The 26,249-nt window shown below is 36.0% G+C and overlaps 1 protein-coding gene across 1 annotated transcript in view; it reads right to left on the reverse strand.

Moving 5' to 3' along the window:
- Positions 1 to 332: 332 nt before the first annotated feature.
- LOC149557015 (voltage-dependent L-type calcium channel subunit) overlaps positions 333 to 26,249 on the reverse strand; it is a 39,656-nt gene continuing 13,739 nt past the window's right edge. Inside the window, exons 2-3 of the mRNA XM_089831668.1 lie at positions 3,082 to 3,319; positions 333 to 801 (exon numbers count right to left, since the gene is read on the reverse strand). Of these exons, the coding sequence (XP_089687794.1) occupies positions 653 to 801; positions 3,082 to 3,319 (387 nt within the window). The 3' untranslated portion in view covers positions 333 to 652. The remainder of the gene's footprint in view (positions 802 to 3,081; positions 3,320 to 26,249) is intronic.

Genomic DNA, 26,249 nt, shown 5'->3' on the forward strand with positions numbered 1-26,249 from the left:
CCAAAATGATCATTCCAACAAGTGTCTGTCTGTGCGTCTATCAACTGTTGAAGCCAAATCTGAGCTGCATGGAAGATATTTCAGCAGCACGTATCCAAAATAATTTATCACATAACATGTACCATAAGTAAGCCGCAATCATTAGATAAATATGAATTATCTGAGGAATGTATCATAAGTAAGAAGCAATCATTAGACAATTAGCTGAGGGCACTTGACGCAAATACAGCACCATCTCATTCATCAAAATGATGAACTAGCTATGTTCAAGTCTACTAAAAGCAGTTTTGGTGCAAGCCCAATTAAAGATCACCATGACTAATAAACCGAGGAAATTTAATATGAACTTCTATAAATATGTTACTATAAGAGAATTATACATGATGTGAACTAGAATCAACATGTACACCAAGATAAGAGCAGTCTCCCAGAGAAATAAAACCCTAACCCAGTAATTTCAAAGCACAAGAAAGTTTTCAAAGAAGTAGCTAATGCTGACCCATTCATCGCTTATTGCATATATGATTATCTCTAGGCATCAATGAAGTAGTTATCTGTTGATGGTTATTGCCTAAGTCAATATGTAGAAAACCTCAACATATTACTTGATATGTACAATCAAAACAGAAATGCTTTTCCAAGTCTCCATAGTCTAATAAGGCTGCTTAAAATTATTATTTTGACCAGGTCGATTTCCAGCCATTGCAACAATAGCAGAGGTAGTCATCATAAATGAGCTTCTAGTGAAGCCCAAGCCTTTCCTAATTGCTTCAAATACAAGCCAGAAAAATCCAATCCATCCTGCAATACAAAGAAAGAGGTAGATCCACTCAAAATTTCATCAGGAGAGAATTTTAGTACAACTTAATTGTACCCTAGTAATTATAAACCTGGAAAGGGGAATTTATTGAAACAATAAGGGCATTTTCAGTTTTCTTAAACAACTACCAGAAGCAAAAATATACCGAGCACTTCATGACAAACATAAAACATTGGGAGAAGGCATAATATGAAAATGGACAAACCTGGATATAAAAACTTAAAATGCTAGCATGTCAACAGCTAAGATGATAACTACAGTCTACACACAGTCTACACATAATGAAGTTAGCAAACATGTAATTTCCCCTTTTTGGAATGATATGGTTAATGGTTGGATTAGCCTATTTTTTGGCCCTTGTAGGCTAAGACTGATGGTTCGAGGGTCTCAGTTGGCAGTGAAGGAGGGTTATTCCCATTCCGGTGGGTTGCAGTGTTCAGGATTGCTCTTAATTTGGTTCAATTTGGCACACTTACTATTTCTTAAGTGACTATTTCAGGAAAAAAGTAGTCATTACTAATTACAGTAGGGCATCTGAACAAGCTATTAGCAGTGTTGATCACTGGCACTATTGGGTTGATCAGATATTCAAAGACTAAGTATTTATAGTAAGTAATATTTGCAGAGTTACTTTCTTTGGCAAGGCACCTGAATGCATGGTGTATGCAGTGACCGTCCTGCTTTTCAGTTGACTTAGTGAAATAATGATATCGGTGCGAGTTATATTATTTAATTATTAGTAAAGGTACTTCATCAATAATTAATCATTAAAGGAAAATTATAAAGTCACTTTATGCATAATAGGCCAATGACCTTCATTTTAAGTGATTTAAAAGTGCATTAATTGATTATAATTTATGGAGGCAATTATTTATGATGTCAATGTGAGGACATGTTGTATCATTTAAATGATATTAAAAAGGCATTTAATGAGACTTGCTCTTGGGCGCCCATATTGAGGAAAATTAAAGGTATTACTAAGTCAACATCAAAAGCAACAAAAGACTGTCATTTAATGATTTTAAATGATTAAGTGGATCGAACTCTTATTCTTAAGTATATAAAGGCATCATGGCAATTCAAATGGATTATAGAATGATTATTTGTTGTTGCTATTTGGTGCTTAGAGTTGGAGCTTGAGAACAAGGGTTTTCATCTCTACTAGGGCATTGGAGGTTGTGCAATCTTCTTTGTTATTGCTTCCTAAGGTGGTGAAATATTCCATTGAAGGTTTGCCTCAGAGATGGCTTCATACAGGAGCCATTATTGTGCATATTGGTGATAATATTCAAAGATTATTCAAGAGTTTCAAGATTATATGTTTGCAGATCTGAAGATAGTTGAAGATTAAAATTTAATCATTTGCAAACCAAAATTTGTGTTGGCAGATAGAGTGACATGGACCGTAAATGCTACAGTACTTTGGCAATTTGGTGAAATTTACACACGCGTTTACTCTACTTTTGAAGGGTTATTGAAGTATTGCTGGTAGCTATAAATAACATTTATAGCTATCATCTACAGGTTCTTATATTGCTGCTACAGCAGCCATGTTTCGGTCTTTATGCTGGGCATCCTCATCTCAGGCTGAAACACCAATCTTCTTTGGCATATTCTTGCATCATACTGAGCACCTATCTTCAATAAAGCATATTGAAGACATTTCAAAGTGTGCAAATCAATTTCTATTGCAGATTGAAGTTGTTACCAGACCTTATAGCTGCTGCTATTAATTCTAGATTTCACTATTAAAGAGTTGGTGCAGATTCCAGGTATGAATTAGAGTGTTTTCAATCATTATATAGGAAGATATAAATAATAAAATTCCATTGAAGCACTCATATAGTTGAAGTTTACTTCAGTTTGTTTAAGAAAATTGCACAAGTCAATACTTGCCTGGCAATCCATTTAAACATTCAAGAAATTACATATTATTCCAAAACAATCAATCAAATATATCATTGCATAGCAATTCAGTGGCTTGGTGAAATTAGAACTTGCAGAGGTTCTTATACACACCATTTCTAAATGTCTTATAGAATAAAATAACCAGAATGTTAAACAATTTATAACTTGCGAATGAATAAGTCAATTGTTAGTACTTCCATAATCTAATATCACTGCAGAAAAGCACAAAGACTTCCGATTCAATCTGACACGAGTAAATATTGTCTAAACTTATGTACTGAGATGAGCAATGGCTATGTTTTATATCAGATTTATTTCAATGTTTACAGAAGAGTTAAGGCCATGGGATTTACCTGCAACAACAGCAACAGCTGTTATGGTAATCAAAGTTGTCACGGAAATAACAAGTGCAGCAATAGACAAAGCACCCACATATATTGCTGTAAGACAAGTGAAGAAAAGAACCATGAATCCGCCCACTGCTGCTAAAGACATCAATAAACCAACCATGATTGTATTGGTTGTAGCTGCCAAAAAGATCAGCATAAATGCCCCTAAACCTGTCAGGGACAACAGCAAAATCATGCCAACCTGCAAAAGAAAAGATTCACTTTTTCACATATAGCCATAAAGTTTCCAAATGTAATCAATTTTTTGCTTAAGGAATCAATAGCATCTCTGTCTGACTTGTTCTACTCAATAAGCATTAAAGAGAACACATTTGATTGATATCAAGTAGCAAATATCTAACAAGACCAATTCAGAAAGAGGGACCGTCCATGAATAGAAACTACTTTCTAAGAATTGTCTAAATTCAATGTATCTTTCCTTGTTCCCTTAGTTTATTATATGAATAGCTAATTGTTTTTTTAAGTCACAACATTAACCAACTTCCTAATATCATTTTCTTCCCTATTTTCTGATTCCATTTACTCAGATCAAGTGGGACTAACTTAACCAGAATATCCTCCCCATACAAGAACTAGTAAGTTCTAAAAAGCTAGCAACATGAATGGTAAGACATATGATAACAATATCAATGAGAAATGGACATTTATCCTTTGTTGCAAATGTTCATTTGAACCTGTCAAAGACATAGCTGTCTGTTTGTTGTAAAATGCGAATTTTCATTTCAACCAATCAGCCATACCTTAAAGTCCTTGTAAGACTTTCTATTTCATTGACACTTTTTTTAAGAGCTCTCTACAAAAAATTAACATTTTAGTAAATCACCCAAAAAAAGTTGTGCATTTTATTATCAGTAAGTATTGAAGGTGTTTAAGGGGTAATGGCTGTTAAAAGATAATAGGAAAGATAAGGAATGGCAATCTCCACAAATGATAGTCAAAAATAAATTACGATGGGGTTTCAAAAGTCCATCAGAAGATCTTTAGTTTGACAAATGTTCATTTCAACCAGTCAGTCATGAATTAAGTCCTTGTAAGACTTTCTGTTGCATTGGCACTTTTTAACAAGCTCTCTACAAGATTTTACCAATATAGTAAACCAAGAAGAAATGTTGTGCATTTTGTTAGCATTAAGGATTGAAGGTGTTTAAGGTGTAATGGCTGTTAAAAGATAATAGGAAAGATAAGAAATGCCAATTTCCAAGAATGGGTGTTAAAACTAAATTTTGGTGGGGCTTGAAAAGATCTACTGCTTGACAGGGTCTGGTTTTATTTAAAGAGATGCAAAGGTGATTTTATTCTTAGGGCCTTACAAATTCTTGGGATTGAAACTAATAACAATGTGGATTGGAAGGCTTTCTTAGCAATGTGAACTAAGCCGCCTATAGATTGAGATTAAGAGAGTGAGTAATAGAAGGTAATTCAGGGAAATCTGGTATCATTAATATTAGGTGATACTTAGAATTTATAAATGCATTTAATAATAGGTTTTGTCCTAATTGGTACCTGAAAGGCTACCCTCGAAAGAATACTGATTTGAAATTATCCGTTTAATATTGTTATAGTTCGGACTGTTTAGGGAACAGAATATGCTACACCCTCCACCAATTGAGATAATATAAGTGTATTTACTAGTTTGTTCTTTAGGCAAACCAAGTTGGGGTTATGTGTATAAATAGAGATGAGCGAAGCTGTTCGAAATCATCATATTAATTATATTATATTGTAAGAAATTGGAGGTGACACATTGAAATAACTCAGATACTTATCCATTCTTTTTGTTCTTGTTCTAATTATACTATAATAATTTTCTAACAATTTGGGCCAAAACAATGGTTCCCACCATATCTTTCTATCCCTTGCACATATTTGAGTAATATTTTTGGGGATGTGACAATGCATACAAGGAAACTACAGTCCATAATGCAGATATCTACAGTACAATCTGGGTGAATTATTGCAATTTTGATTTTTTTCATTGCAAATCATGGAACTTTCCTGATAAATTTGCATTCAACTATTTAAATTGAGACTAACTTAAGCACCAAATCATCTAGAAAAAGTTGAAGAAACAGAAACATGATGTTCCCTTTTCAATTAAAGCACTGAATGGTATTCCAGTTAACAAGTAATTAGGAAATAAAGGTCCTGTCAGAAGTCAAGTCAGATCAAGACAGTCTTCGGCCTTCCAGAAAAATAATAGAGGTCTATCTGCAGTTCAATCGAATTAAGACAGACTTTCATCTTAAGACTTCTGCTAGAATAGGAAACTTAATTTCAATTAGTTATCAGCTATCTCAGTAAATTAGGAGTTAGTTTCAATTATATGCAGATAAACTAAGAGTCATGCCCTCAGTTATCTCTTAATCAGTTAACTGTACATGTGGGATTAATTCCCCAAATAGTCCATGGGGTTGAGCATAATTGGTTAAAAAATTGATTTCTCATTTTGGAGACCCATGTTCAAATCCCAAAGGGACATCTTGCAAACCACTAAGGTTGCCATTGCACCAAAAGATGGACCTGTTAATGCCCAATACCACCATTAGACTAATAGAAGAAACAAGAGTTGGTTAAGCCATGTCACGAACCCCGCAGGGACGCTGGCCCACTACCAACAATCCTATCTGACCGTCACTGGTCGTGGCCTACATGGATTCAAACCTATGACCAAGCTCTGATACTGCTTGTTAATAGCTAGAGTTGTGTTGCACCAAAAGATCAACCTATTAATGCCTGATACAACCACTAGACTTATAGAAGACACATGAGGCAGTTAACCCATGTCACGAACCCCACGACGGATGCTGGCCCACCGTCAACACATCTAATATGGAATTCTAAGTTGTGACTCTTGGTCTTCCATAGCAAGCTTCTAGTGTGGAAGTGGTTTCTAAATAGGTGGATTTCTAAGTCATGACTCTTGGTCTGCACATGTGATTTCGAGTGCAGTTGCTTGAAAGGAGCTCGCAAGAGAATATATTGTTATATTTTTGACACTCATATGACCAAAATATTTTAAACAATATCAAAATAGGTGGATTGCCCAAATGGAGGATATTATATTCAACACACGGAACAGTAGAAAAGCATCTTTTGGAATTCGTTCAAAAACTTTCTTTTTTATGAGCAAATTAGCAGAGGTCTTCAGTGGAACTACTCAAGAGACATAACCCTCCCACAGTCATTACCATTTCAGTTTGGCCACAGCGGCAGTTGTTAGCAGGATGTAGGAAAGGAAGCACCAAGAGTTATCAAGGAGGATGGAAACCCTCACCAACAATCATCATCCCAGAAAAAAAAGACTGAATCTGTCCTGGGCAACTAGAATCCAAGTGGCACCCAGCTTCATCAAGGGATCCATTCTGTCAAAGATTTGTTTTGTGGACTGGCATAGTTATCAAAAGATCAAAGTTTTGTTCTTATTTTTCCCTACCCAGAAAAAAAAGACTGAATCTGTCCTGGGCAACTAGAATCCAATTGGCACCCAGCTTCATCAAGGGATCCATTCTGTCAAAGATTTGTTTTGTGGACTGGCATAGTTATCAAAAGATCAAAGTTTTGTTCTTATTTTTCCCTACATCAATTATCTTTAATGTTTTAGTTAAAATATACCATTGGTATTAGAGCTGTGATCTTGCCAACTTGTGGGAAAAGGATAATATATATTATTAGACAATAAAAATTTATAGAATTAAGCACCACATGTCAAAAAGTGACTATGAAACAGAAAAAGCAAAAGATTCGGGTGAACAATCATAGGAATATTCTGAAGTGATGAGATCTTTGAAGGGAGTTACAGTGGTTCAAAAAGGTAGGCAGCAACAGCTCATTGAGCTCATCATTCTAAACCAACAGAGTAAGGAAGTATATCAGGCTGCTACACCTCTGAGGAATGGCACACAGAGCATCTTCATTTGCAGCCATGAATCAAAACATTCTAGCAAAGTCAACTACAATTTAGCCAAGGTTATATTAGTGTAGAAAGCAGTGATGTAGGATAAAAATATAGACAAACAGCAGGAGAAGGTTTGGATGCCTTACATGTGGAAACTGGGGTTAAAACTTAAAAGTGCATTATTTCAAGTAGATATTACATTTGTGAATTTCATAAAGTGAAGATGAAGATTAGAACTATAAATGCGAGTAATTCCTGTTCTTAGGCATCATAAATATTTATTAAGCAGGTTGAAAGCTCACTGTCCCCTGATTCAGTGAATCTTAAAAAACACAGGCAAAGCATGGATTCAAAAAACCTGAACATATATTTCATTGAGCCCAACATATGAGGAAAAACAATCAAATTTGCAATCCCTAACCTTGAAGATGTCACACCTGAATGGTGACTTCACTTCCTAGTGACTTTGGCACAACCTTCACACCAGATGTTTGGAATTTTGTGAGATTATAAAATAGATTTGGGAGGCAAGATCCTGAAGACTACTTTTAGGCGCTCAGATAGCCACACTGCCATAGCTCAGTGGATAATTATGTGGTTGAATTTAAAAGAATAGCACTGATAGTACCTAATGTATCAGACCATGAATGTCCCATCTCTGAAATAGGATTTTAAAAATAAAACAATAATAAAATTAGAATATAAAAATATATTAATAAATAAATAATAATTGTAAGATATGAAATATGGATGAAAATGGTTTTAAAATAGTGTACATGAAAGGGACCCTAAACCTATTATTTACACATATATATATAGATTCTTATGATATTGGATGTAAATATAGCAGACTAATATTGAAATGAAGAAATAAAAGCTACTTACCTCCAAAAAAGAATCGGCTGAAAACCTTGTCAAACGATCTCAAAAACTGTTGATTTCCCCAAACCTGAACCAAAACTGCAAAATCTACAAAACCCAGAAATTTTTTTCTTTTTTGAGGGTAGGTCGACCTTGACCAAATAGCGGGGTACAATCTTACCCCGGGGCACAATTGTACCCCAAAAAATCGATCTTGGCTTGCACTGCTACGACGAAAATTCTGTTCGTGGATCCTGCAGGTTTGGCTAAAAGGATATCCAAATCTGCACTTTAATTCGCTGTCCTGTACCTGTACCTACAAGAAAAATGGTTTTTTTTGTTTGGATGGGGGCTTGGATGAATGTGGAAGGAGAAATCTTCAACAAGAGGGCTCCATAGAGATTGAATCCTTCAATGGCTAACAATGGACATCCTTGAATTGGATCTTGAAAGCTTGAACACTTAATGGATAATAGATCTTCACTTCATAGCAAAACCGTTCGTCTGATATCTCTTGTGGGTGTCCAAAACTTCATAGTAGGTGGATGTCAAAATGAGGGAAGAAAGCTTCCTTATGTAGAGATCTAGGGCACAAATTTCTAGAGAAGACTGACATAGAAGCATTAAATCTCAATTAACCTTAACCCCTAGAAATGGACCTAGATTAAATGTAATTTAAGAGTTTACCGTTTTGGAGACCAAAACAGCCGACTCGGAAGCGGGAAAACAATTCTTTTTGAAACCTGGTATACGGAAATCATGGAAACTTGAAATTTGGACCTTGGGTCAGGGTTGAGGTCGACTCTTACCTAGGTTAGGGTCGAGGTCATCCTTGACCTAGGTCAAGGTCGAGGTCAACCTTGACGTTGAAGTCAAAAATGTCAGGATCTCAGTCCAGAATGCTAGAAAAATGCAAAAGAAAGTGGAAAAGGGAGCAAAATCAAGGGAAAAAGCCAGATCTAAGCCGAGGACCCATTCAAGGTACTTGACATGACCCAAAGCCACTTACTCGGAGGGCTAAATGCTCTTAACATGGAAGTGCTTCCATTTTAAGATGATACAATAACAGAATCAAAAGTTAATTAAGTTCAATGAAAAGTTGAAAGATATGTAATGAAGAATTGTGAGTCCCTCAACATAAGATATAAAAGGGAGAAGAGTACATTTGAATGGGGATATTCAGGAAGGAAGTGGGGATCATAGGTATTAAAGAAGGATTAATGTAAGAAGAAAGGAATGGAAGAAAATAAGGAAGTAATTCTTTCAAAGGGCAGTAATGATGAAGGGTTCTAACTCTTTCAAAGGGTTGTAATTATGGAATATTGTGACTCTCTCAAATGGCAAAAATGATGAAGGGTTTTGACTCTTCCAAAAGGTTGTAATAGTAGAAGGTTGTAATGATGAGGGGTTGTGACTCTTTTGAAGGGCAGTAATTGTGAATGTTGTAACCGTTGCAATGTGGTAGACATGATTCAGAGGTGTAGCTCTCCCCTACACTGGAAAATATTAAGGGGAGAGAGTTTCACTTGAGGACATCCAAGGGATATCAACTTGAGAAATAATATAATATTTTCAAAGGCAACAATGAAAAGTGGTCACTCAAGTGGTAATTAAAGGTGGTGACCCCAGTCACCAATAAAGTATAAAGGAGATTTCATCTCAAGCATTGAAAGGGGAATAATCACTCATAAATATATCCATGACATATTGCTCCTATTCTAATAGCAGATTTACATCAGAAAGAGAAACGACAATCAGATTAAATAATATGGAAGAAACATAATAGATATTTAAATCATCAATTGAACTAAGGCAAACAAGGATGTGGCAAGAAATATACATCACTTTTAACAACAGGCAGGATGCATTTACTATAGGTAAACAGATGCAATTAAGATAAGAGCAATGATCTGATAATTTGATCCCATCCGTCGTTGAGTATTACTCAAAAAATATACAATCAAGTTGATAAACAAAGGGCAACTTAAGGATGCAATTAAATCAACCAAAGGAGAGTGATTGAAGAGGCATGTCCATTGCCAAAGAAGAAACACACCAATAGATGTTCCTCCTCATAAAATGCATTAACATATTAAATAAATATGACACAAAAGTATTATGAAGTAATTGGTAAATATTTGCTTGATATTAACAAAGACCGAGAGATCAATAAATGAATGAACAATGTTTCTATAGAAAACAATCGTAAAGAATAGAAATATTCTATTCTAGCTAATAGAAAACTAATAGATAACTACACGCTAACTAAATATTAAAAACATTCTAATATTTACAATAGATTACAAATAGATAACCATTAGATAATAATAGATGCTATCTATTATCGTTATACCCTCCCTTAATGGTTAATCTATCTACAAAACCAAGTTGTCCTATCAGGACCAAGAGGCTTGGTAAGAATGTATGTAGTCTGATCCGTTGTAGGAACATACTACAAGTCTATTGCCTCGTCTTCAACTAGCTGTCGTATGTAGTGACTATGAACATCTACATGCTTGGTTCGTTCATGGAAGACTAAATTTTGTGCTGATTTCATAGCGCCTTCGTTATCAACAAACAAAGTGGTCGGTTCTACTAGTGACATCTGCATATCCCCAAGCATCCGACAAAGCCAAACAACTTCACAACCTACCTTAATTGTCTCTCTGTATTTAGTCTCTATGGAGGAGAGAGAAATTGTCTACTGTGTCTTACTAGTCCATGTGACGACATCGGATCCTAAACCGAACACATATCTAGAAGTTGACTTTTTATCATCAAAAGAGCTTGCCCAATCTGGATCCATGAACCCACTGAGTCTAGGATTAGAACTCTGAGAGTAAAGAAGTCTATAATCTATAGTGTCCTTCACATAACAAAGCACATGGTTTGCTGCCATCCAATAATCGGCCTTGAGAGTTGTCATAGAGCATGAGATATAGCTGACTGGGAAGCTGATATCATGCCAAGTAGTAGAGAGGTAGATGAGACTACCTACTAGTTGCCTATAGTAGTATCATCAATGGGAGGAGAATCAGACTTGGCTAATAACTTGAGACCTTTTTTCATGGGTGTAGACGCAAGCTTGCAATCCTACATACGAAATTTGTCTAACAAAGTCCTGCTATATTTGGTCTGAGAAATGAATATACCAAATGACTGTTGCCAAACCTCAACACCTAGGCAATAATGCATGAGCCCAAAGTCAATCATATCAAAAGACTAGCATAAACTTTGTTTGTTTCCTTGAATCAAAGATGCCGAACTGCCAGTGATGATCAAATCATCCACATAAATAACCAGAAAAAATGTCACCGTCAGTAGTCTTGATGTACAAATTTGAGTTTGAAAAACTCCTCTCGAAGCCTTGATCAATGAGGTACTTATCAATTTTCATTTACCATGCCCTAGGGGCTTGCTACAAGCCATAGAGAGCTTTCACTAATCTGAGAACCTGATGATCTTTATCGCCAACCTTGAAACCGGGAGGTTGCGTCATGTAGACCTCTTCGTGGAGATCGCCATTCAAGAAAGCACTCTTGACATCCATTTGATGGACCCTCCAACCAAACTGTGTTGCCATGGCTAGGACTAATATAATTGTGCTCATCTTTGCAGTAGGAGCAAAGGTCTCCTCATAATCAATGTCCTAGCGCTGAGAGAAGCATTTTGCAACTAAACGAGTTTTGTACTTATCCAAAGTACCATCATATTTGTATTTGATTTTGTAAACTCATTTGCAGCCAATGGGTTTATTCCATGATGGAAGATCAGAAAGGACCCAGGTGTTATTCTTCAGTAGGCTCTGGTGTTCATATGTCATGGCATGTTCCCACTTTGGAACTCCTTTAGCCTTGGAATATGTTTGAGGTTCAAACACACTATGAATGTTGGCCATGAGATAAAAGTTAACAGACTCTGTAGGTTTGCTCTTTTTCTGAGCAGTTCTTCCATCAATGAGCCCAAAATCACAAAGATCAAGATGTGTCTTAGCCCACCACTTAGGCCAGAGAGGAGAATGACCAACATTAGTATCAAGAGATGCTCTATGATTAGGTTCCTCATCAAAAGAATCTGGATCAAACTCGAGTGAGGCATCTATAAATCTGGGTGATCCTGCAGGGTAAGTTGGAGGTGTCTGTACAGGGATCACTGGTATAACTGGAGCTATCAGAGCTGCTAGAGCACTCCCATCAAGTGAACCTAATAAAAGCCTAACTACCAAATCACGAGCGTGTTGAAAACAATTTTTCAATTGTATATTATCTTTGATGTTACACAAAATGTCAAGTCTTTACCAGTCAGTGTTTGTCAAGCTCACTCGGGCAATGAAGACAGTTTCCAATGTTTGTTGAGCATTCCAGAGATAATCAAGTTTGAAGACAGTATCTGCTAAGTTCACTTGGGCACCAAAGGAAGTTTGCAGGAAGACAATGTTTGCCGAGTTCACTTGGGCACCAAAGAAAAGTTGGCACAAAAGCAGTGCTAATCAAGCTCGCTTGGTTAACAAAAGGAATTCAATTCAGGATGCAATATTAACTAAGTTCATGCGGTTAACAAAGGAAGTTTGAAGAAAGTCTTTTTTGAGTTAGTATTGACCGAGCAAGGTCGGCTAAGGAAGGATTTTCTTGAATCAGCATATTTAGTTTGATGAATATTGAATATTTGTAAGTATATTCAAGCAGACTTGACAAGGCAAAATATATAAGTATAAGGTCAAGTTGTGGGATTGAATGAGAGAAGCATGGGATTAAAAAGATAAACCAAGGAAGCAAATTGGAAGGATAATAGAGTATCTTGACTTGACTGAGCTGCAAAGTTTTATTCGATCAAGGAGGATCAAGTATTCAAGCTAGAACAGAGATCTGAAATCAGCAATACAGTTGCATCAACAATTAGGTTGTATCATTGTTACTCTCTAATAATTGTAGCAGTGTATCAAATCTCTTAACAAAGTTAGCTTAACAGCTATTTACCAAATCCTCTAATAATGTGACATTTCTAGATTGAAGTGTCTAAAGACCTCTAACAGGACCACTCCTAACAACGTGATTAAATCCTTTAATAGGATCACACCTAATAGTGTGTTTTGTAACCTTTAATAGGGTTAGCTCCTAATAAGGCTCACTTCACAAAAGTAAAAAACAGTAACTATTTGCAATTGGTGGTTTTTCGCAAATTAGGTTTTTACATTAAATCCTAGTGTCATATGTGTTCATGTTATTTGCTTTTTATTTCTACAACTTAGTTAATAACATTAAACATCTTAAGAAGCATTTATTTCAATGATTGCCGAGTAGCAGTAATTCTTAGTGTTTGCTGAGTGATTCAGTGCTAACCGAGTTACAACAGTATTTTCAGTTTCAGCAAAGTTTGGTTTTGATTTGTATTGACATCTAAGGGATTTGGGATTTATTTTTTTGGTAACTGATTCACCCCTCCCTCTCAATTACTCCTCTTATGTTTCCAACAATTGGTATCAAAGCTTTTGGTGTTTGCAAAGAAGGTTTCAAGGACCTAAGCTAAAGATCAGGATGTCTTACAGAAGGGAGATTCCTAAACTAAACAGAGATAACTTCAAGGCATGGCAGGAACTCATGAGATTGCGTTTGACAACCATTGGAGACTCAAGCCTAAAGAACCTAGACACCAAGTATTGGCACCTACTGGAACTATGACTATTGAAAAAATTACAAAAAAGAAGAATCATAATATTATGATGATTGATATTGCTTCAACTCTCAACTATGCTGAATTTGATGAAGTCAAAGACTGTTGTATTGCTTATGAGATGTGGATCAAGCTCAAAGCCATCTATGGAGGTGATGACAATGTAAGGAGAGCTAAGGCAGAAAATCTCAGAGGTCAATTCGATCAAATGAGGATGAGGGAAAGATGAGAACATTGCAAAATACAGTGATAGAATCAAAGACACTGTGTGCGCACTCAGAGCCTCAGAAGGAAAGATAGATGATGAAACAGTGGTAAACAAGACTCTCAGAACACTTCTTCCTATATGTGTAATTAGAGTTTAGCAATTCAAGAAATGCTAAGAATGACCTATCATTGGATGCACTAGTGGGAAGGTTGACAGCATTTGAGTTACATAACTATGATATCTATATTCCTAACTCTAGCAACCTTGAGTTTGCATTTCAAGCCAAGCTATCACTCAAGAAGAAAGCTGCAAAATCTAAAAAGCAATCTGACAGTGAGGATGAAGATGGTTTTGATGATCTTGAAGTCATTAAAGCATTACTTGCAAGAAGATTTCCTAAGGGCAAACGGAAGTACAAAGGCAAAATTCCTTTGATTTGTTTTTCTTGTGAAGAAGTTGGTCACATTGCTGCAAGGTGTCCAAACAAAGAAGGAAAAGAAGAAAAGAAGAATGACAAGTACAAGGGGAAGAAGGACTTCAAAAGCTATAAGGACTACAAAGACAAAAGTAAGAAATCCTATTACATTGCTAAAGATTCTGATAGTAGTGAAGAAGATGATAAAATGATCTACATTGTTGTTAAGGATGAATCAGAGGATGAGAACGATAAGATGGCACTTATCTCACATATTAGTAAGAATGATACATGGATTATTGATAGTGGTTGTTCTCACCATATGACTGGTGACAAATCTAAACTCAAGAACTTGGTACACTATGATGGTGGAAGTGTTAGATTTGGCAATGATGAACCATGTTATGTGAAAGGTAAAGGTTGTATTGCACTAACCAATGATCTCAGATGTGCTAATGCTTATTGGGTTAAAGGACTGAAGCATAATCTACTTAGTGTGGCTCAATTGAATAACATTGGATTCAAGGTAGAATTCATGAATGGAAAGGCCAATCTGTTGGATAAGAAAGGAAATCTGGTTGGGACTAGCAAGCAAACAAAAGGTAATCTATTCTACCTAGATCTAAATGAAAGTTCATGTTTCATTGCTCAAGTAGAAGAAAGTTGGTTATGGCATAAAGTTGGTTATGTCATGTGAATTTTGATAACATGGTAAACATAAGAAAGAACAAAAAGGTTAGAGGCATTCCAAGCCTGAAGAAACTTGACATGGGTATGTGCAAGAATTGTCAAATTGCTAAGATAAAGACAAGTTTTAAAAACAAAAACTATCATTTTGAAGAAGTGTTGGAGCTGGTTCATACAAACCTTTGCGGACCTATTGGCATAGAAAGCTACACAGGAGATAAGTACTTTATTTTATTTGTTGATGATTATTCTAAAATGATGACATTTATGTACCTGAAGGATGAATCAGAAGATTTTCAAAAGTTGAAATGGTATCTGGCTAGAGTGGAGAAAGAAACTAAAATGTTTAAGATCAGACAGAGGAGAAATCATTTCCAATGAATTTTATGAATTCTGCAATGAGAGAAGAATAAAAAGGCAAGTGTTTGCACCTGGTACACCTCAGCAGAATGGCATTGCTGAAAGAAGGAATAGATCAATCATGGATTGTGCAAGGACCCTGATGATAAAGAAAAAAGTTGCTATTAAATACTGGAAGGAAGCAATCAGCACTGCAGTTCATACCTTGAACCAAGTTCAGTTAATGAAGGATTCAAATCAAACACCTTTTGAATTATGGTATGGCTATAAACCTAATGTGTGTTACTTCAAAGTATTTGGCAGTAAATGTTATATTCTGAAGGAGTCCAGAAAATGAAAAATTTGATGTGAAAAGTGATGAAGGCATATTTCTGGGATATTCCAATAAGAGCAAAGCATATAAATGTCTGAATCTATCTACTTATAAAGTTATAAAAAGTGCACATGTGAAGATTGATGAGTTTGGAGAAAAGAGTGAAGAACAAAGCAGTAAGGAACTTGAAGACTATAGAAACTTTGTTTGCTAAGAGCCTGATACTGTATCTAATGTTCAAGCAAGTGGCAATCAGCAACTTTCACCACCTGAGTCCCCAAAATCTCCAGTTCAACTCGAGTTGCAACAAGTGCAACCCGAGTCATTAGAAGGACTCGAGTCGCAATTAGAAGGACTTGAGTTTCAGCAAGAGGAAACCGAGTCATAGACAATGGGACCCGAGCATGATTCTAAAGATCATGGTGAATCTAGTAATTTCAGAAAGGAGCCCAGACTTGCTGGATATGTCAAAAGGCATCATGTACCTGAGAAAATCATTGGAGATCAGTCAGTTGGTACAATGACAAGGAACAAATTAAAAGGTACATGTTTGCTTACTGAATTTGAACCTAGATTTGTAAAAGATGCATTAGAGAATGAAAGTTGGATTGAAGCAATGAATGAAGAAATTGATTAGATAGAAAGGAATAAGACTTGGATTCTTGTTCCTAGACCCAAGGATAAGAATATAATTGACACAAAATGGGTATTCAAAAATAAGTTGAATGAGAATGGAGAAGTTTCAAGAAGCAAGACTAGTTTGCAAGAATGCTCAAGAGGAAAGTATTGACTATGGAGAAACTTTTGCTCTTGTTGCTAGACTAGAAGGTGTTAGAACACTCTTTGCATATACAACACACAAAGGATTCAAAGTGTATCAGATGGATGTGAAATCAGCATTCCTGAATGGAATCTTAGAAGAGGAAGTCTACATTGAGCAACCAGAAGGTTTCGTTGATCCTAGCAAAAGGGAAACAGTTTGCAAATTACATAAAGCTTTGTATGGTCTCAAACAAGCCCCCAGAGCATGGTATGAAAGGTCACACAAGTATCTCATAAAAATTGGTTTTCAAAGAAATAATGACAACAACATCCTATATATCAAAGAAGGACCAAATAAGAAGATTGTGTTGGCAGAAATCTTTGTGGATGATACATTGTTTACTGTAAATGATGATGCAAATCTTTTTCTGAGGAAATGAGTACGAAATTTGAGATGTCAATGTTTGGAGAGATCAAATTCTTTGTTGGCTTGTAGATTCAACAGAAGAAGGATGGTATCTATATTACTCAATCAAAATACATCAAAGAGATACTAAGTTTGGAATGGAGAATTCTAGACCAGTTGGAACACATATGTTTACTAGACATAAACTTTTCAAAGATGATGATTCAAAAAAGGTAGATCAGACTACATACAAATCAATGATTGGAAAACTTCAGTATGTGGTGCATACAAGACCTGATATAGCATTAGCAGTTGGAATGGTGGCAAGGTTCTTTGCTAATCCAAAAGAAAATCATATGATGGCAATAATAAGAATCATGAGGTATCTAAAAGGTACTAAAGATTATGGTTTGTGGTATAAGAAAGGAGACAACTTTGAATTCAAAGCATTTATTGATGCTGATTGGGCAAGAAACATTGATGATAGAAAGAGCACTAGTGGTGGAGCATTCTTTCTTGGAAAGAAACTAGTATCTTGGACAAGCAAGAACCAAAACTATATCTCTCAGTCAATAGCAGAAGCAAAATATGTTGTTGCAGCAATCAATTGTTCAAATATTGTTTAGTTCAAACAACTGTTGACAGGTATGAAGGAAGATATCAAGGATCCAGTTGTTGTTTTTTGTGATAACACTAGTCCAATTAACATTTCCAAGAGTCCGGTGATGCATACCAAAACCAAGCACATTGCAATTAAGTATCATTTCTTAAGAGAATGCAAGACAAAGAGGTAAGATTGGAATATGTGAATACAAAAGAACATATTGCAGACATATTCACCAAACCATTACATAAGGATGCATTCTTGTATCTAAGAGGTAAGCTAGTTGTCATTCTCCTATCTAAAGCTCACTGATTAGATTTTAGTGATGCATCAACCAAGCATGTTGAAGATCAGTCAAGTTGATGCAGTATTGTAAAGGGCAGATTGCATATAAATTAGTACATCAGGTACATGGAAGTTCACTGAATGCTATCTTTGGCATGAGATGTCAAAGAGGGAGAGTTCTGTCATACATCAAATAAATTTTATGTCTGATAGGGAGTCTGTTGTCATATATCAAAGATATTCTTTATATATGTCAAAAATGTCAAAGATGGAGAATGAACTTGAGGGAGAGTTTGATATTGCAGTCACAACAATTAGAGATTGATGATAGAGGGAGTTCACACTAATAGAGGGAGTTCTCATGGATGAGAATTAGAATGAAACTAAGGATATTATCCTTACTTTTATTTTGCTCTAAAATTTCATTGTATTATGACATGTGTTGTCATCCATGCCAAAGAGAGAGATTGTTGAAAACAATCATTCAATTATATATTGTCTTTGATGTTACACAAAATGTCAAGACTTTTACCAGTCAGTGTCTATCGAGCTCACTCGGGCAATGAAGACATTTTCCAGTGTCTATCGAGCATTCCAGAGATAATCAAGTTCGAAGACAATATCTGCCGAGTTCACTCAAGTACCAAAGGAAGTTTGCAGGACAATAGTGTCTGCCAAGTTCACTCGGGCACCAAAGAGAAGTTGGCATGCAACCGGTGTTAATTGAGCTCGCTTGGTTAACAAAAGAAATTCAGTTTCGTATGCAGTGTTAACCGAGTTCACGTAGTTAACAAAGGAAGTCTGAAGAAAGTCTTTTCTAAGTTAGTATTGACCGAGCTAGGTTGGCTAATGAAGGATTTTCTTGAATTAGCATATTTAGTTTGATGAATTTATTTGTTAAGTCTAGCCGACTTAAGAGATGAATATTGAATATTTGTAAATATATTCAAGCCAACTTGACAAGCCAAAAGATATAAGTATAAGGTCAAGTTGTGGGATTGAATGAGAGAAGCATGGGATTAAAAAGATAAACCAAGGAAGCGAATTGGAAGGATAACAAAGTATCCTGAGTTGCCCAAGCTACAAAGTTTTATTCAATCAAGGAGGATCAAGTATTCAAGCCAATACAAAGATTTGAAATCAGCAATATAGTTGTATTAACAGTCAGATCGTATCATTGTTGCTCTCTAATAATTGTAGCAGTGTATCAAATCTCTTAATAGAGTTAGATTAACAGCTATTTGCCAAATCCTCTAACAAGGTGGCATTTCTAGATTGAAGTGTATAAAAACCTCTAACAAGGCCACTCCTAACAAGGTGATTAAATCCTTTAATAGGGTCACACCTAACAGTGTGTTTTGTAATTAGTTGCAATTGGTGGTTTTTCCCAAATTGGCTTTCCACGTTAAATCTTAGTGTCATATGTTCATGTTATTTGCTTTCTGTTTCTACAACTAAGTTAATTGTGGTTAATAAAATTAAAAATCTTAAAAAGCATTTATTTCAGTGTTTGCCGAGTGATTCACTACTAACCAAGTTATAGTAGTATTTTCAGTTTTAGCAGAGTTTGGTTTTGATTTGTATTGACATCTAAGGGATCTAGGATTTATTTTTGTGGTAATTGATTCACCCCTCCCCTCTTAATTACTCCTCTTATATTTCCAACAGAACCTTCATAGGTTGGTCTACTGGATCAGGGACAAGAGAAATTGGCACAAATAGTCCTTGTCGCTCATCAAAGACTACATCACGACTATAGAGGAGATGAGATGTCTCAGTATCGATCAAGTGGTAGGCATTGTGAACACTATTGTATCTAGCAAGCATGAGTTTCTCATTCTTGGTATCCAACTTGGTGCATAATGCATTAGGGATCCAAACAAAAGCAAGAGAGCCAAAAACCTTCAAGTGACTGATTCTAGGCTTGTGACTTGACTAGGCCTCTTCTAGAGTCTTTACCTTTGACCATTACTGTGGGTAACCGGTTCAAAAGATAAACTGCAGTGTTAACTTCTACCGAAAACTTCTTTGAAACATGACTCTATTCGACCCATCTCGGTGATTGATTTGTTCCGATATTCAACTACATTGTTCTATTGTGGTGTGTGGGGTGTACTTAACAGGCGCTTGATGCCATGAGTATCACAAAAGCTAGAGAATTCATCAGAACAAAAATCCCCCGGTTGTTTGACCTAAGAGTAATAATAGATTTCCCAAACTATTTTTCAACTAAAGGTTTAAATTTTTGTAAAATAGTAAATGTTTCTGATTTCTTTTTAACAAAATATACTCACATTTTTCTACTAAAATCGTCAACAAACAATAGAAAATACATGCACCCAAGAACAACAAGAGTGGCCATAGGTCCGTAGCTATCGACATGAACAAGCTAAAGTGCTTGAGAAGCTCACCATGAATTGCTACTGGTGAAAGGTGTGCGATGTTGCTTCCCAGCCTAACATGCATCACAAACTTCAAGCTGCTAAGTCTGAATCTCTACCAATTCGAGGAAAAGCTCTTCCCGAGCAAGCTGAGAGAGATAATGCACATTTAAGTGCCTATATCACTGATGCCAAAGTGTGCTAATAGAAGACCGCCGAGCAGCCATAGCTAAGTCCTGAAAATCACCAGAATTAGTAAGTCTGAAAAGTACATGATCCTCAAGACCCACCTCAACAATAGATTGAGTTGCCCTATCAGTGGTGATACACTGATGTGAACTGAAGGTCACATCCAACTGTGAAGAATGTCACAGCAACTGACTGACTAAGAGAAGATTAAGTTACATCCCTAGAACGTAGTACACATCAAGGAAAATGAGATTCCTCCCAGCAGACTAAATCTGAATGTTGCCTATACCAACAATGGTGTACTCTTCTCTGCCACCAAAATTACTTAATCTGAATAAGGCTGATAGTCAATGAACTAGTCTCTGCAGTGGGTGAAATGACAAGACACCTGAATCAATGTACCAAGTAGACGACTTCACATGATCTACAAGTCTTTTAGCCATGAAAGCATAAAAGGTAGATTCGGTTTGCTCAGTGTGCTCTACATTGTTCGCTTTGGGATGCGAACCAGATTCCTTAGATTGGGTAGCTAAGTGTTTCCAACATTCAACCTTCACATAACCATACTTGTGGCAATAGTTGCATTGAATGTTCTTTTTCTTAGAGCCTTCTAAAGCTGGAGTAGAGGACTTTTGCTAAGAAGACTGCTGAGACTTACCTTTATCCTTCTGAAAGGATTTAACTGCAAAGGGTTGCTCTGTGGACGTGGAGCTAGAACTGCTACCGAACTGTTGTTTCCACCGATCTTGCTGATGCAGAGTGTGCAAAGATTTGTGAACTTTAGATCAACACCAGTAGAAGTGATGTTGAGAATCTTGATAAAATGCTCGTAGGACTTAGGCAAACTTTTGAGGGTTATGACCACAATGTCTTCTTCCTCCATCTTGCGTCCAATGGCTAGCAACTAATCACAGATTTCCTGAATCCTATTCAGGTGTTCTTGAAGCAATTTCCACTCATCCATGATAATAGAAAACAAAGTGTTCTTGACAAAGAAGGCTCTGCTTTTGTTTGAAGTCTCATGAAGTTCCTTGAGATGCTTCCATATCTTGACAACTATTTTGTCAGATGGAATCTAAGGGAGCTGATCATCAACTACAGATAATTTGAGAAGCATCACAGCGTCCCAATTATTTAGATCCCATGTAGCTTGATCATTACCAAGTGCTGTCAAATGCTCTGTAACACTCAGAAAAATTTGATCAGTATTCTAATATTCAAAGATTGTTAGTATCTCTTGCTTCCATGAGCCATAATTCCGACTAGTGAATTTTGAATTGCCCTCGAGAAGAATATTAGTCAGAGTTGCCATAGCACATTTTTCAGTGAAAAAGCATAAAAATCTATGAAAGCATGTACTTCGAGGCAAAAAAATGGAAGACCCAGAAAAATTGAAGGGCGGCCCAAAAGAGAGCTCAAAAAACTCAAAAAAGAATATGTTGTCGATTTCTAGATTTGTTGGATCAAAAACTAAGGCATGAAAATTGAGGCACCCAAAAAAATCTGATGACAACCCAGTTAAGCTCTCAAAAAACCCAACAAGAATATCTAAAAATATTTTGGATCTGGTATAGAAAACTAGGTTTTGAGCAAAACCCTAGCCGACTACAAAATGAGCTCCAAACAATGTTGGATTTGGGCAAAGAAGTTGCAAAATTGGACCAGAAATAGGCGGATTACAAAGGCGTCAAGTGCTATGAAGAGGTCGTGGCAATATTAATAGGAAAAAAATGGGAGTTTGTTGCTTTAGATGTGAAAAAAGAAGCTCGAGGCAAGCTTGCACACAAAAGAAAATCAATGCCACACAGATCACACAAAATGATGCAAAAAATGAATAGATTTTGACAGTCAATCAAGCCCACAATGACCAGACACGAGCTCGAAAAAATTGCGAGTTGCAAAGAGAAGATCCAATCGCGAGCAAGAGAAGAGAGCACAAGTTGCAAGTAATGGCCAAAGATTTTTGCATCAAAAAACCCTGCACGAACCAAGTATTACAAAGCAAATATATTATAAAGAAAAATGATTTCAAAAGGAAGGGTCAGATTGAAATTACTATTTAAAAAAAATTTGAATATTGGCTCTCATACTATATTATGAAGTAATTGGTAAATATTTGTTTACTATTAACAAAGACTGAGAGGTCAATATATACAAAAGAATGAACAATGTTTCCTTGGGAAACGATCATAAAGAATAGAAACATTCTATTCTAGCTAATAGAAAACTAATAGATAACTACAGGCTAACTAAATATTAGAAACATTTTGATATTCATATTTGTAATAGATAACCATTAGATAATAACAAACGCTCTCTATTATTGTAATAAAAAGCACCCAGGACCTCACATCAACAATCAAACAAATCAATTCAATTAGCAATTACTGCTCATAGAGCCTGCTTCTTTTTATTTCTTTTTGTATTTTTTTCTTTTTTTAATTGACTTGACAAAAGTCAATATAAAAAATTCTTATTCTATTCTATTTTCTAATAATCTATTTATTAATAATTAGGCAAAAGGAGGTAATGAGAAGTGGGTAGATTCATGGTGTTTCTAGTAGTTTACGTTGTTGTCAGAAATTTTCTCCCTTAGATGAGTAATGAATTGAATTTCAGGTTGCAATCTCTCAGATATTAGCAATTAGGCACAAAGGTCAATCAAATCAGAAATTCCCATTTATTGCAGACACTAGTGTTGGAAACTTACAATTGAAACAATTGTTATTTTGTCATTGATGTCAAATCTATGTATGAGACATATTGCTACTTAATCTAAATGTCATATCTATTTGATTGATGAAGAGGATTTGAGAGTTACTCATAACTATAGCACCTAGAGGAAAGGTTGAAGTTATGAAAAGGAAGTTACAATGGATATTTGATTAGATAGACTTTGATAAAGCAAAGTAATTGTTTATGTCAAGAAAGCTAAGCCAAGCTGAGCAAAAGAGTAAATGCTAAGGAGTGTCAAATAATGCTAGTGTCAACCGAGCCACAGTTAGTGCTGAGCAAATCTAGTGTTGACCGAGCATTAGCATCGACTGAGCAAGTTAGTTGATGCCAAGTCAGAAAGCTTAAACAACAACTGAGTATTTCAGTGATTTCCAAGTGATAGTAAAAGATCAAATTAAAAGGAATCGTAAGATCAAGCCGACTCAGTTGATTTCTTGGGAGATATATAATGTGTTGAAGATTAAATTGAGTTGGATCATTAAATTTAAGATGGTCATTAGGTAAAGACCTAACAGAAGGATTCTAGAGAAGTTTCTAGAGGATGATCAAGAAGTTGTACAGATACATTGAATCGAGTTGAATCTAATTGTAAAACCTAAGATCTACGGTGGATGTAGAAAATGGTAAAGCACAGATTGTTTATTTAAGGTTGTATAGAACTGAATATTTGGTGTTGAGTCCAGCCCCAGCCAGTGTGCGTGTGAGTTTGTATGCGAAGGAAGTCATACAGAGAAAGGTTGATCAAAAACACAGAAGTAAGTGGATGTGAAGCTAAAGAGAAAGCTTGCAGATGCTGTTGTTGATGAGTGAATTTGAGTAGAAGGCTTACATGTTGATGAGAAGAGTAGACCAATTTCTTGAAGGGTGTCCAAGCAAATCAAGATTAGAGATGACAATGAAAGGCTTATCAACGAACCAGCATAAGGACCGAACAGAAATTTGAAGCAGCAAAAGTCAGTTGTAATCACATAGATCAAAACCTACTATTTTCTTTCTTATAATTGTAAACAATTTGTATTGAAATCCTTTTAACAAAGGTTGACCTAACAGTTATTGGAAGACTTAATAGTCTGTGTAAATCCTTTAACTAGGTGACATTCTAAATGGAATGATTAAAGTCCTCTTACAAGGCCACACCTAACAAGGTGATTAAATCCTCTAACCAGGTCACATTTAATAGTTTGTATTGTAACCTTTAACAAGGTTGGCTCCTAACAGAGCTCACTTCAAAAGAGTGAAAAAGAGTGACATGTTGCTGGTGGTTTTTCCCAAATTGGGTTTCCACGTAAAATTCTAGTGTCAAACTGTGATGAATGTCTTATGAATGTTTTACATGTGATGATGTTTTCATTATGCAATGCAAGTTAAGTTTATGATAGTTTTATAGTAGTGACCAAGCAACAGCAAGAAAAGTAGGATTGACAGAACATTGATGTGTTTAATGTTTAATTGTTCAAGTGGTACATATAGACCTTGAGTAACTGATTCACCCCCCCCCGCTCGCCGAAGTTTTTCTAAACTATTCTAACAACTAGCACACTTGTGCAATTGTGTTATGCATGAAATGTGTACTTGGGATAGCTAGCATCTTATTTCTTTTGTGAAATTCTAGATTCTAAATTATTCATTTATTTTCGTAAGGACTCCTCACTAGATACACCCCCTTATCTAGATGGCAAGAGCCACATGAGGCCAAGAGGGGTCATAATTGGCTCTTTGGTCTAGTGTAGAGGGTTAATGGATTATTGATCTCTCACTAGATACACCCCCTCATCTCATTGTAAAAAACCACATGCGGAGAAAGGGGATACTCTTCTCTTGGGTTTAATGTAGAGGGCTAATGGATTATGGATCTCTCACTAGATACACCCCTTCATCTAGATGGAAAGAGCAAGTAAGGACAAGAGGGATAATAATCATCTCTTGGGTATAGTGTAGAGGGTTAATGGATTGTGGATCTCTCTCTTATTACACCCCTCATTTGGATGGCAGGAACCACATGAGGCCAAGAGGGGTAATAATGGCCTCTTGGGTCTACTGTAGAGGGCTAATGGATTATGAATATTTCACAAGATGCAACCCCTTATCTAGATGGCAAGAGCCATGAGGCCAAGAGGGATAATAATCGGCTCTTGGGTCTAGTGCAGAGGGTCAATGGGTTATGGACATTTAGAAATATATGATTGTTTCTCATACAAATGGTTTCAGGTTTTGATCTTGGTTGTGACATTCTCTATTGTTTTGTAGTGTGTTCCTCGTGATCCAAAAGTTGTAATTCTTTCCAGTTCTTGTTCTAATCTGAAAATATGTTGTGGCAAATTATGATGTGGCATGTTGACATAGCTTCTAATGTGGCATGTGGTTCTTTCCATAACATGTGGAGGTTGATTAGAGCTGGCAACTGGTAGTTTGTCTCTACATGTTTGAATTATCTTTGGTAGTTGTTCTGGTTATTTCAGATTTGGCATTAGGCAATGTGTGGCATGTGTTCTTGGTCCTTTTTCCTAAGATGGATCATGCTTTCATATTTAGGTTCAGGTGTTATATTTATTTACTATTAAAGTGTCATTCATAACTCTAGGTCTCATACTTAATGCTTATCTCTTATCTGGATGGGTTCATGCTATCTTGGATGTATGTATTTAATGTTTATCTCCTATCTTTTTAGGGTCCTCGACTCGGATGCTTTTGACATGGGACTTATTTGCATTTATCTATTGCATGAGATCTATTTGTAATATCTCTTGGTTTGGTCGACCTTGTTGTAGTCTCCAATGCTCTATCATGTATATAAGGACTGTTGGTGCCTTAGTAAAATGTAAGTGTAAGGTGTGAAGCAAGTGAAGTGTGTGAACCAATGAAGTTCAACAATCAGTTGAACAAAGTTCAATGACAATGGCATACAAGAAAAGGCAGTAACAATTTGCTGCTAAGGTGGACAGTGTTTTGTAAATTAGTTGCATTATCAAGAGAATCTATCTTTATCTACTTTGGAGGCTTGTACGTACTTTGACAGTGAGTCTTGGGTACACAAGTTTGTTGTTGTATCTTGCTACTTTGTATGCAAGTCTAGAGCAGTGAGCTCCTATTTGTACTATAAAGCAATGAGCCTTCTTATCCATATTCATTGTTGCATTGGCAATGAGCCTCTAGTTGCTAGTTCGGAGCTATGAGCTCCTATCATCTTTTGAAATCAGATTTTATACTTCAGTAAATTATGTGGGCAAGTGCTCACCATGGTTTTGCCCAGTTTGGGTTTTCCATGCATAAATCTTGGTGTTCATGTGTTCTTGGTTTTTTTCTTTATTTGCATATTGTTTCATGTGGTGATTATTGTAG

This window comes from Cupressus sempervirens, chromosome 5, assembly GCF_028749045.1.
Source record: "Cupressus sempervirens isolate cs-2001-9-10 chromosome 5, ASM2874904v1, whole genome shotgun sequence".
Taxonomy (NCBI): Eukaryota; Viridiplantae; Streptophyta; class Pinopsida; order Cupressales; family Cupressaceae; genus Cupressus; species Cupressus sempervirens.